Genomic DNA, 13,725 nt, shown 5'->3' on the forward strand with positions numbered 1-13,725 from the left:
TATAAATATATAAATTTTGCAAGATATTTAAAATATTATCTTCATAATTTTAATCTAATTATTTATAATTTTATATATATATATAAATATTCTAATATATTTAGGAAGTATCTTTATAATTTGAGATCATTTATTTATAATTTTATATTTTTATACATATAAAAAATATCTTCATTATGTTAATACAATTTTCTATCATTTTATATATATATATATATATTTTTATTTATTTATAATCAATCATTATCGTTTCGTTTTTTATTTATAATGATTTTCTATTCTTTAAATAATTCTCCTATTTATTTTCATCTTCATTAAATAACTTTAAACAAAGAGGGGTTAATTTGTAATTTTTTTGAATAATTAAATTTTTTAAATTTGTAAAATCTTCGTCCATTTTTAATTCTTTAAAAGCTAAAAGAACAAAGCTTAGTGTATTAATATTTAAGTGAAATGATGATTCTTTTTGTTGAAAAGTGATTAATTCAGCATATAAAGACACAATAATATCATATTTTTTTGAATTCATGCAAGAAATCATTGCATTATTGTATAGAATTAGTAAGTCATTCCCAGAAACTTTTAATAATTTTGCTATTCTTAACACATAAATAGAATAATTGTATATACCACAATTTTTAAAAGAATTAATTGTATACAAAAATGGTAAAATACTTTTATTATTTAATAATTTTTTTATTTGCATTTCTTTAAATATTTTAAAAGCTTTTTCATATTCGTCTATTTCGCTATATACTTTTAAAATAATTTGATAAGATACAATATTTGGTGATAGTAGTAATTCATCAAATTCATTGTTCCATATATCCTCAATTATATTAATTTTGTTGTAAATACTTAATGCTTTTAAAATATTATTTAATATGTTAACATTCAAATTTTTTTTTAAATTAGGGTCGTTTTTTATTTTATCATAATATTCTAAACACTTTTCATAATTTCCATTTTTACTTAATAAATCAAAAATGTTTTCATAAACAAAAATAGAAGGAATATTCTTACCACTACTTAATAACTCTTCGAAATATTGTATTCCTTGAATATGTAAATTTGCCAGATTGCAAGCAAAAATAACATTAGCATATTCACTATATTGTATTTTGTTATTTTGTTTTTCTACATTTCTAATTTTTTCACTAATTTCTTTAAATTGATTATTATATTTACTTTCTTTCATTGATTCTCCTTCTAAGCCTTCATTGTTATTCCATTTCTCTATTTTTTTTTTATCATCACTGGTATCCATGCTTTTCATCTCCCCAATAAATGGGTCATTTTTTAGTTTTTCAAAAAATTCGATAGCTTTATGGCCATAACCCATTTTTGAAAAACAGCTTATCATTATTGCATAAATTTCATAATTCGGAATAATCTTATCTATTTCTATCATTTCATCAAAAAGTATTTCAGCATTTTCAGCTAAGTGATATTTATCACATAAGCTCAAAATTAATTTATATGATACTATATCTGGTTTTATATTTTTTCTCTTCATTATTTCAAATAATTCTAAAATAGTAACTAAACAACCTTTTTTTTCAACAGCTGATAACGCAGCATTAAATGCCAAGGTTGTTCCTTCAATATCATTGTTGGAATATATCAAATTCATTACCTTTACCCAGTCCATATTTAGAGGGACTATACTTTGCTCAACTTCTTTTGTGTTACTTTTTTTTTTTAAAATTTCTTCATTTAAATGAATATTTTCTTCATTTTCTTTTTTATTGGATAAGTATATTCGATTACCATTTTTTATCACTGCATTTTTTTTGTTATGTAAATTAACTTGCCTTTTTCCTTTTTTTTCTCCTATATCTAATATATTAAAAGTGAAATTTAAAAATAATACGTTATTTCTATTTCTGTTCAGCTTTATTGATAAAACAACCTTAATTAAATAAAACACGTAAAAATATTTTATATTCATTTAGTAAATGATTTTTATTTGGATTTGTTCATCTTTTTTTTTTTTTTTTCAATAATATAAATTAATTTTCTCATGAAATCAACATTTATGTTTTATAAACTTGAATAGGGATAAAAATAAAAATATTAAAATATATTTAAAAAAGGAAAACAGAAATGGAGAGCTAAAAAATGAACCAAGAAAATAAATGCTAAAAAAGGGCATGTATAAAAAATAACGTGAATATAAACCTTCTTATAAATTATTTAAATTTGTATCTTTTTTATTTTTTTTTTTTTTTATTGTACACAAAATATTTTTTAAATATGTATATTGAAAAATATGAGATAGCAAACTAATATTCATAAAATATAATTTTAAAAAATGAATATTTAACTATTAAATATATAACAAATTCTTATTGATATTGAGAAAAAATGAGCAAAACAAATGAACAAAAAACTTTTTTTAAAAAATTACTGGATTTAGTAAAAAAAAAAGTATGCTTCAAGTTTTAAACCTAATCTAAATATTTTTTAAATAACATACTGCAAAAATTTTGTTTTTAGTTTCCTTTTTTTTTTTAACATTGATAAAAATCAACAAAAAGGAAATCATATAAAAAAAACAAAAAAAAATATATATATATATATATATATACATACATACACACAAACATTTATTTTAGGGTTTACATAAATTAATATATATATAATGGAGTTTTTTCTTTTTTCTCTAAAAAAGAATTCATATCTCTTTCATTTACAATATTTTTATTTGATATTTCATTTATTTTTGAATGTAGGTTTTCTTCCTTTTGCATAACTCTTTTGGCTAGGGTAATATCATTAGGACAAATGGAATCAACATTTAATTTTATATAACAAAGTAAATCATCTTCTTGATCCTTATCCTCCGTCCCCCAATAAATCATGATTTTTTTATTATTTTTATGTAAAATTTTTACAAGATAATCTACTGAGATAATTTTATTTTTTCTATTACAATTTAATATAATTGATTTTTTATTTAAGTTATAGGGGAAATGAGCCCATTCAGCATTATAATATTTCATAGAGCATAAAATAGAATTTATATTTGGCATCACTTCATTATATGAAAATAATAAAGCTACTGGTATATTCAATTTATTATTTCTTAGTACTTTTAATAGATCAATTTTGTTAGTGTTATGATAAGGATATGAAGAATAGTCAATTTTCTGCATGTTTTTATTTTTAGATAACTTTTTTCTTATATGATTATCTTGCAATATCCAATGAAATGAACTGAACTTAAACTTTAAACCTTTATAATTATCTAAAATATCTAATATATATAAGCCTAAATTTTCCTTTGTTCCTTTTAATTCAATATCATAACTTAATTTATTTTTAAATATGTTTAATATATCCTTTAATAGTGGTACATGGTAAAACATAGAAATGAATTTAAATATTACTTGTTTTCTTTTAAACTCAAAGGTTCTTTTGCTCAGATAATTTGTATAAATAAATTTACAATATGAGCATTCAATATTTTTCATAAATTCTTCTTCTCCAATATTTTCATCTATTTCTAACTCCTCATATAATTTCTTTTCCTTTTCTTTCTTCTCTTCATCACTTTCTACTTTACTGTCTTTATCCATTAAATAATTGCTGAAAAAATTTTCATTAATTATTTTTTCTATTTCATCATTTTCTTCTATGTTGAGGTAAGCACTACTAAATTCATTATAACCTCTCATTTTTTCTAATTTCTCATTTTTATTTAAAATAGAAAAATTTGCTGATTCATTACAATTATCATTATAATAATTTTTTCCTTTGTTTAATATCCAAGGTTCTTTAAAATGATGACTTTGAATTTCTTTTCTTGTTAATTCTTCAATATATTTACCTTTCATTTTTTCATCATATAATAACGTATAACCAATTAATCCATCATATGCACCATGTATAACTACAACTTCATTGTCTTTAGTTAGCCATACGTCTAACTCAATCCCATCAATTTTTAAATCAACTGCTTTTTTAAAAGAAAAAAGGGAATTTTCAGGATAAACTGAAGTTCCTCCTGCTTCACTTGAACCGCAACCTCTGTGGCCAACTATTGTAATTTTCTCTGTTTTCATAATATTTCTTTGTAATAAAATTACGCAAATTATACTTATTTACTCAAGTTTTAAGTAATATTAATATTTTATAAAACAATTCTCTTTAAAATACGATGTACAACAAAAAAATGACAAATAAAAAAAAAATGTTCCTTATATTTCAAGATTTGTTTAAGCTCATGTATATATATTAGAATTTTGACATGCCCTATAAATATATTTATATATAGATATATATTTAAATAAATGTTTAATATAAAAATAACTATACTTAACCTCAATTATAGGAAATAATACTTCATTTTTTCAAAGTAAAAAAAAAAAAAAAATACTTTTCATAAGTATACTTACTCCATTTTTAATTTATCTTAATGATCACACTAATTCAAAAATAAAATTATCCAATTACTTCCAAAAATAAAAAATAAACAATACTGATACTTTTTATTTCGTTTTTTTTTATAATATAAAATAAAAAAAAAAGAAAAAGTTAACCAGATGATGCCTCATAAATTCAATATAACCCTGTTACAAAGTATAATAATCACGCATAATCAAATATAAGTATATTATTACTTAAATTTGGTCAAACTGTAGCACTTTTCTTACTGTTTTAAGAAAAAATTATAAATTCTTATAATTAACTGCTAATACTACTCCATTGATTGTAATTTTGAATAACATTAAAATAAAAATAAAAGATATAAAATAAAAGATAAACTTAATATAAATTAAATTTAATAAATAAAGGAGGTAAAAAAATGTGAAAATTTATCACAAAATAAAGCTTTTTTTTTATTTATTCATTTTTAAAGAAAAAAAAAAATTATATATATAAATTAACAGACAAATATGATAGCTTCAAAATTTAAGAAATTACTTTTTTATGTATTGATGTACAATATTTTTTTTTTTACATGCATTAATATTAAAACTGTACCTTTTTTTTAAAATGACTTAATTTCATTAAAGTCATAAATATTACTCATTTTAAAAAAAAAAAATTATTTATAATTTTTTTTTTTTAAATATGCATTTAAAAATTTTGTAAAATAAAAAAGGAAAAAGATAATCTCTTCGATTAAAAAAATTTTTTTTTTTTATAACAATCTTTTGTTTTTAATTAAAATAAACGCATAAATTAATTTTTTTTTTTTTTTTTTACTTTAAAATGACGATTCTTTTTGGCATTTTATATAAAGTATAAATTTAAAAATATAATATTTTTATTCTTGTTAAAGGATATATCACATAATTTTTTAATTTATAAAAATGAATTTGTGATATATATTAATAAATTTTATTAAAAAAAAAAATTAGGTTTATGAAATATTTCATGGGAATAGCATAAAAGCATTTTAACTTAATAATTTTACTTTAATATCTTAAGTACATTTCAATTATAATTTTCCCTATTTAAAAATTAAAAGAAATGTCTCATTATCTTTTTATTTATTATTTTTTTTTTAATGAATATATATATATATATTTGAAAAATATCCATTGATAAATTAATCAAAAAAGATTTTAAAATTTATTAATAAAACTATATATATGCTGTAATATAAATCATATTAAGGATATGGAAAAAAAAAATTTAGTATAATATATATATATATATATATATTGCAAATAATATAAATGGTATCTTTATGATAAAGAAATTTATAAAATTTGTGAAGATATTTTCAATTTTATAATGAAAATTAATATTTACTTTTAATCTTATATTGAAAAAAATTATGAGAAAATAATATTAATTATTAAAAAAAAAAGAATTTTATTTCACATGGTTCTCAGAATATACTGTGAAATGAAGTTTTTTTTATATATTTATAATATTTATTTTTATTTTTATTTTTTTTCTTTAATTATTTCATCAAGTGGAATGTTTTTACTAATTTGTTAAATATTACTGAATTAAAGTCTATTATAAAAAAGATAAAGAAAAAGTATATTTTAAAAACATTTTATTATCTTCATTATTTAACATGTACATATATTTTTAAATTATTTTTTTTTGTTGTTGTTGTGTTATTACTCAATTGCTCCTGTATTTTTATTAGTGTATATATATATATATATATATATATATATATATATATATATATATTTGCTTATGCATTAATGAATATTTTATATAGCTGGATTATTAAATCAATTTTTTATTCCTTTAATTTTTTTATATTCTTCCATTTTCTTCTTTTTTTCGTTCATATACTCTTGTCTTTCATTCTGACGACTCCAATACCCTTTTTCTTTCCACCAGTTGATTAAGTTTTTAAAACTTTTTTCCATTTTTGTCCAAAGTTTAAAAGATTTATGATCAACATAAATAGAATCGTGAAGTACTATTAAATCTTTTTGTTGATATACATTATTGAAATTGGAATATAAATGTTGATGATGATTATACGGTGGAATAACCATTAATGTAAATCTTAATGGATTAAAATCTTGAATATTTTTTTCTGTTTCATTTTTATTTTTTGGTGATAACATAGGGGGTACAACAGACCAAACAATATTATCAGGTTTCAACAAGCTTTCTTGATATAATTCTTTCCTTACTTCTTCAATAGTTTTTCGTTTTTTACATTTAGGATGCTTGTATATTTCTAATAAGTTTTTTTTTAAATTTTCACATAAAATAGAAATTATTTGATCTATTGAATTAAATTGCTCATTATTGATTATGTATATATGTTGTAATGATTGCATATTTTTACTTAAATTATTAAGTTGAATATTTTTTTCCAATATAGTAAATTTTGCCACAATAAAAGGATTGTCACTGGTTTTAATAAGTAAATATAATTTATTTATTTCATTTGATGGATATATAATGGCTTCACCAATTGATATATTTTGTTGTTTTAAATATGCATGAACTTCATGATAATTCCACAATTTAAAATTTGGATGATTAACAAATTTTTTATTTTGATAATATTTATTTTTATTTTTAATTTTAATTCTTTGATCGTCATCGCATTCTTCAAAATCTTCATTGTCATTTAACTTTTTAAAGTGATTTTCAATGAAATTATTGTTATCATGATTTATATCTAATTCTATTAAAGGTGATAAATTATCATAATTAAAAGGATATTTTAAATTTTCTAAAAAAATTTGTTTTTTTATTTTTTTGATATTTTCTTCAGTTACAACTACATGAAAATTAGTTTCAAATTTATTATCCAAATTATAATTAATAGTTACTATTCTTCCTTTAATTAATTCACCTATTATTGAATTATTTATATTCTGAATATCTTTCATATTGTCATTCTTATTATAAAAATTATTTCTATTAATAGAGTTTATGTTTTCAAGGTTTGCGTTAATGAGATTCATTTTTTCATTGAAATAATTTCTTAATTGTCTTAAAAATTCTTTTGAGTCATTAATTACCCCTCTAACGTTGTATGGCAGTATTGTAACTTTTATATAATTATTGTTTTTATTTATATAATTTATTCTGCATACTACTTCTGATCCAATCGTTAAATTTTCTTTTTTTTCATTTATAATTAAATAAAATAACTCTTCTTCTTTTTTCTTTTCATAGTTATAACGGTAATCTTTATATGGATGTAATAATTCATTTTTTATAAATTTTAAATAAGGATATATATAAATTTTTTTTTCTTCGTAAATTTTTCTCGAATATTCTTTTATTTCCATATTTTTTATAAACTTTTTTTTGTCAATAATATAGTTAACAATATCATATGTATTAGTATTTTTTAAAAAGTTATTCTTCTTATCAACTGAATTTTTAATAAGTTCATGTATTATATTATAACAGTTTAATGGATGTATTCTTGTATTATCTAACGCTTCAACATACTCATCTCTATTTCCAATTATTCTAATAAAAGAAGAACAATTTCTATATACGCATTTTCCAATTAAATTTTTATTAGATGATAATGTTAGCAAATCTTCACGAGTATTTAAATTTTTACTATGCAATAATTTCATTAACTCTTCTCCCTTTCTTAAACCTAAACCAGATATATAGCTTATCATTTTTCCTAAATGTTTTTTTTTTTTCTTTAAAAAATTTATATCGCATCCTGTTTTATTAACAACATCAATAATAATTCTAAGAAATAATGATTCTAATTTATAGCTACATATATATTTTTGTAAATCATGTAAACATATGTTAAACATGTTTCTATTTTCTTCATCAAATAATGAAATCAAAACACATAATGGGTTTTGAATGAAACGGCACAGAGATAAGCAAACCAATGCTTCTCTTGAATATTTATTAGTTAAATCAATGCTATATTTTAAGCTATTTGTAACTATACAAGGGATATATAAATTTTCAGGTATAATCATATATTTATGATTATTTTTGTTATTATTATTTTTATTTTTATTTCTATTTCCATTATTATCATTATTATAACCATGACTATTATTATTCAATAAATCTACTATATATGAATAAATTAAATATGAATGAACATCTCTAATTCCAACAACTATTATATCTGGTTTAATTTTTTTTAAAAGAAACATAAATATGTTTATATCTTTTGATATTTTTTCTTTTTCTAGTGCTGTTTTTTCTTTTTTTATAACATCTAAATATATATTATCTAAATGTTTATATTCAATTATATCTCCATATATATCACATGCCATTATATGCAACCTTATACTAAAGTTAATATTTTCACAGACAATTGATATAACTTCGTAAACATTATGATTTTTTTTGATATTTTTTAATATAGATTGTTTTTTTTTTTCTTCATCATTTTTATTAGAAATGTAGCTTTTTTCTGATTTATCAGAGAAATTATCAGAACTTGAATTTTTTTTATAATTATTTTCTTTTTCTTTTAATTCATCTGATTTATATATGCTATCATCTGAAGAATGTGAAGAATGAAATAAATTAGATTTGTAGGAATCCTTGTAATATTTTTTATCTTTTTTTTTTTTTCTTTTTTTTTCTTTTTTTCTTTCTCTACTTTTTTCTTCCTTTTCTCTTTCGTTATTTCTATTGCTTGAATCACTACTATATGATTCACTATAATACTTTTTTTTATTCTTCTTATAATTGTTATCTCTCTTATTATTACTATCTTCATCATCGTATTTTGAGTGAGATTCTTTGCTTCTAGAATCGGAAGAATAATCATTATCACCTAAACTTTCCATATCTTTATTTTTTTTTGCTTTTTTTTTTCGTTCTTCATTATAATTTCTTAATATTTTAATTGGTTTCACATTTAAAGTTAAATAAAAAGATTGATGTATATATATCATTAGCCAATTTTGAGCACTAGCTAACAATAAGTTTTCAACATTTTTTTTAAATAAAGGTAGCAATTCAACACATAAAAAGTTATTTAAGATTTTTTTTTGTATATATACAAAAATATTATTGTTTTCCATATCATTATAACAATATGCATATGATAATTGCTGTAATATATTATTTATCCATTCATTATCCATTGTTTCCGCTTTTATTAATTTATTCTTTTCTTTTTCAAAATAATTTTTAACATCTCTTTCAGTTTTTTTTTTCTTCTTTTTTGGTTTTTCTCTTTCATTAAAATCTTCATTTTTCCATGGAACGTTTTCATGTGGCAATATAGGGTGAATTATTAAATTAACTAATCTATTTTCTTTATTTTTGAGAATTTCTAAATAAATATGCTTATATTTATGCAAATTATAGTAATTCTCTAATTCTTTTTTTTTTATGTCGATATTAATATCACTTTCATCTAATTGCGTATTAAAAAAGTCTACATTATAATTATGTATATAACAAGGGTCGTGAGTCATCTCAAATATATCTGTTTTATTGTTTTTATTACAATCTGAATCATTTTTTAATAAATCATTATTCTGATATTTGCTATTTATATCCTTAATAAAATTGTTTCTATCTGAATAATAGAGTAAATGGTGAATAGGAAACCTATATAGTCGATAAGAGAAATAATCAATGTTACTTACATCTATTTGTGCCTCCCCTTGATTTGTGCTTACAGTAGTTAAAGAAGCATATTTGAGAAAAAAAAATCTAAATATATATTTTATACATGGGTGGCTAGCTAATAACTTGGAATAATAACATATCAATGTTTTAAATATTTCTTTGTTATTTGATATATCTCTTGAAAAAAAAGATTTGCACCAATCTTCAATTTGGCTTTGTATATTTAAATCATTAACATATATCTCCGGTATATTAGTTACTATATTTTTTATCTTAGAACAGTTATATTTAAAAATTGTTAAATTTTCTTTTTCATTTTTTTCCTGAATGTTAATATCATTATTGTCTTCCTTTGAATATTTTTTACTTTGATTATTCTTTTTATCTGCATCATATATTTTCTCATTTTTTATTAAGTCATAAATATACGATATATTTTCGTAAAATTCTTCAGTTGTTAGTAAATATTCATCCCATATATTGAAATTATTTTTTTTAACATATTCGAGAAATAGCAAACCAGGGATACTTTTTTCATTATACTTTTTACTTTCTATTTTTTTTGTCTGCTTATTTTCTCTTTCATCTTCCTCTTTTTTTTTATCTTCTAACATATCTTCACCAAATAAATCATCCTTTAAATATATATCATTATTATTTGCATAATCATTTTCATCATTTAGCATATTATTGTTGTATACATTATTACATTCATCTTTTACTAAATCATTTTTTATGCACAAACTAGAACTATCATTTACATTTTCAAATAAATTACTATTTTCTTCATTATTTATTCCAAAATCATTTTTTTTTTCTGTTATAATTTCTTTTTTGGCAATATCCTCATATTCATTGTTATCATATTCCTTTTTATTCAAATTACTACTTCTCTCCCCATTCATGCCTAAGTAACCATTATATTCTTCATTATCCATATCTTCTTTGGAGTAATCATCTCCTGTATTTATATTTTGTGTATTATTTTTGTTTCTTTCTTCGATATCTCCCAAAATAGTATCAAAATTTTCGTATCCTTCTTTTTTGTCATTATATTTAATATCTGAATCAAAATAATTATTATAGTTTATTTCTTTTATTTCATTGATGTCATTTATTTGTTTTATGTCATTTTCACCATCTATGCATTTGATACCATTATCATTTTTATATAATTCTTCATTATTTTCAATTTCCAGAATTTTACTTTTTATGAATTTGTTATTTCCATTAATTAAATTATACTTCATATAATAATAATAAATATTAACATCGTCATAATATATTTCATTATATTTATTAAGAATATCAAAAACATTGGAATGTATATTATAATTATTATCCAATTTTTTTAATTTACTTTTTAATTTTCTTATTTTTATAAACATTTTATACCATAAATTATCCAGTTCATAAATATCCCATAAAATATTAATGTTAAATGGAGGAAAAATAAGATATGATTTATGAAAAAAAATAAAAGGAATTTCATTTTTATATTTTATCATCATGTTTAAAGTTAATATACATTTTTTAATTAGAAATTTATCGGACAAAAATTCGTTTATATTTATATCATAGGTATTATCGTAAGCTTCTTGAATCATTTTTTCAAAATTCTTATAAGTAAAGTAATTTGGATATTTTTCTTTCAATTTAGTTAAAATCCATTTTGATTCAATAAGCAACATTTTTTTTGTTAGCTTAATTTTTCTTCTTTTATATGCAAAATAATATCGTTCTGGCATATCTGAATATCTTATAAGATCATCTTTTCTTGTTAGTAATTGATTTACCGTTTCATCAGGTTCGGCAAATTTCTTCCATTTGCTATCTATCCTATCTAAGCTTAATTTTTTTTTTTTTTTGCTAATTATTTTGGATTTTTCTTTTTTAACAATACTTTCTTCATCGTCAAATAAGTTTGAACCTTTTGTTTTATCCGCATTTTCATCTTCAATACTTAATATTTTTTTTTTTTTTTTTTTATAATATTTTTCTTCACTATATTTGTCATCCTTAGATAAATCATCTTCATAATCTTCCGTTTCATCATATTCATCTTCATATACATCTTTATATTCTTCCTCATATTCCTTATCGTCTTCTTCACTTTCTTCTTCTTCCTCTTCTTCTTCATCTTCTTCCTCTTCTCCTTCCTCCTCATCTTCTTCTTCATAATCTTCTTCATCTTCCTCTTCTTCTACTTCTCCATATTCATATTTTTCATTTTCTATTTCATTTTTGTCATATTCATAATCTTCATCTTCTTCACTTTTCTTTTTTTCTATGTTTGCATTAATATCATCAAAGAAACTAACTAACTTCTTTTTTTTCTTTTTTTTAATCTTATTTGAATCTTCGTCATTTAATATAATATCTTTTGATAATTGATCTTCTTCATAATCTTCATCTTCATCATTTTCGTAATCATATTTTTTTTTTTTTTTAGTTGGAGAAATATTAATAATATCTAAAACCGTATTTACGTCACCAAAAGTTTGGCTAATTATTTCATGAATATATGAATCTGTTTTATAAATGTTATCGGAAGCTATATGATAACTTTCTTCATCATTTTCATTTTCTCTTGTATCAGATAAATTATCTTCATAATTAAATAAATTAGTTTTCAATTCACTTTTCTGTTTTTTTATTGGAACTTCACTATCATCAATGAAATAATCTTTATCTTTTAATACATCAATTTTATTTTCATTTTCATGTTTATGATATTCATTATCAAAATCATCATCACTATCTTTGATTTTTTTTAATCTTCTATGTTTTGTGTCTTTTTCATTTCTAATGACTTGTATTCCTGTATTTTCTGCAATTAATTCCAAATCTTCTTCATCTAAACTTTTATTTTCAAAATAATCATATTTTTTTTTTTTTTTTTTCTTTTTTTTTTTTTCTTTTTTTTCATCATCGTCCTCTTCATCTTCATCATCATCATCTTCTTCTTCCTCTTCTTCACTATCAACAATAAATCCTTTCATTTCATCATCATTTTCATCTTCCTCTTCCTCTTCATCTTCATCCTCCTCTTCATCTTCTTCATCCTCTTCATCCTCCTCTTCATCTTCTTCATTTTCATCTACTTCTTTCTCTTCATTTTCATTTTGTTCATCATCCTTTTTTTTAATTTCTTTTTCAATTTCCTTAATTTTTATCTCATTACCACCTTTAATTTCTTCCTTATTTTTTAAATTTCCCCCTTCATCTTCATTTGGTTCTTTTATTGCATTATTATTATTATTATTATTATTATTATTATTATTATCATTACTTATTCTTAATTCTCTATAATCTTCCTTTTCATTCCTTACTTTTTCCATTTCTTCGTAATCATCGCTATAATCTTCATAAATAATTTTTTTACTTTTTTTATTAAAGATATAATTATTTGAAACTTTTTGGTCAGTTATTTCATTTTTTGAAAATACTTCTGAATTTTCTTGCGTATATATGTTTTCTATTTTATCATTTTCATCTTCTCCACTTCCTTTGAATTTTTTTTTTAATCTTTTAAAACTTTTGCTTAAATTTTCATTTTTTCTTTTTAAATTAATGGAATCTTTTTCATTATTAAGATTTTCGTCAATACTTTTTTCATTGACGTTTTTTTTTTGTTCTGCCATATCCATTTTTTCTTCATTACTTTATACTAGTAATTTAAATTGTACTTTATTA

The 13,725-nt window shown here is 20.2% G+C and overlaps 3 protein-coding genes across 3 annotated transcripts; all 3 read right to left on the reverse strand.

Moving 5' to 3' along the window:
• Window positions 1-295: 295 nt before the first annotated feature.
• PPR (PPR repeat protein, putative) lies at window positions 296-1,951 on the reverse strand (the record flags this gene model as incomplete). Its single annotated transcript, XM_028678984.1, has 1 exon — window positions 296-1,951. One exon carries the CDS (start codon window positions 1,949-1,951, stop codon window positions 296-298), a length of 1,656 nt encoding a protein of 551 aa, XP_028536076.1.
• Window positions 1,952-2,630: 679 nt separating this feature from the next.
• GDPD (glycerophosphodiester phosphodiesterase, putative) lies at window positions 2,631-4,067 on the reverse strand (the record flags this gene model as incomplete). The annotated part of the gene is made up of 1 exon (XM_028678985.1): window positions 2,631-4,067. The coding sequence occupies one exon, from the start codon at window positions 4,065-4,067 to the stop codon at window positions 2,631-2,633; it is 1,437 nt and encodes a 478-aa protein (XP_028536077.1).
• A 2,139-nt stretch (window positions 4,068-6,206) lies between these two features.
• On the reverse strand, window positions 6,207-13,679 carry PRELSG_1344600 (conserved Plasmodium protein, unknown function; the record flags this gene model as incomplete). Its single annotated transcript, XM_028678986.1, has 1 exon — window positions 6,207-13,679. One exon carries the CDS (start codon window positions 13,677-13,679, stop codon window positions 6,207-6,209), a length of 7,473 nt encoding a protein of 2,490 aa, XP_028536078.1.
• Window positions 13,680-13,725: the final 46 nt, after the last annotated feature.

Source organism: Plasmodium relictum (assembly GCF_900005765.1).
Source record: "Plasmodium relictum strain SGS1 genome assembly, chromosome: 13".
In the NCBI taxonomy this organism is placed as follows: Eukaryota; Apicomplexa; class Aconoidasida; order Haemosporida; family Plasmodiidae; genus Plasmodium; species Plasmodium relictum.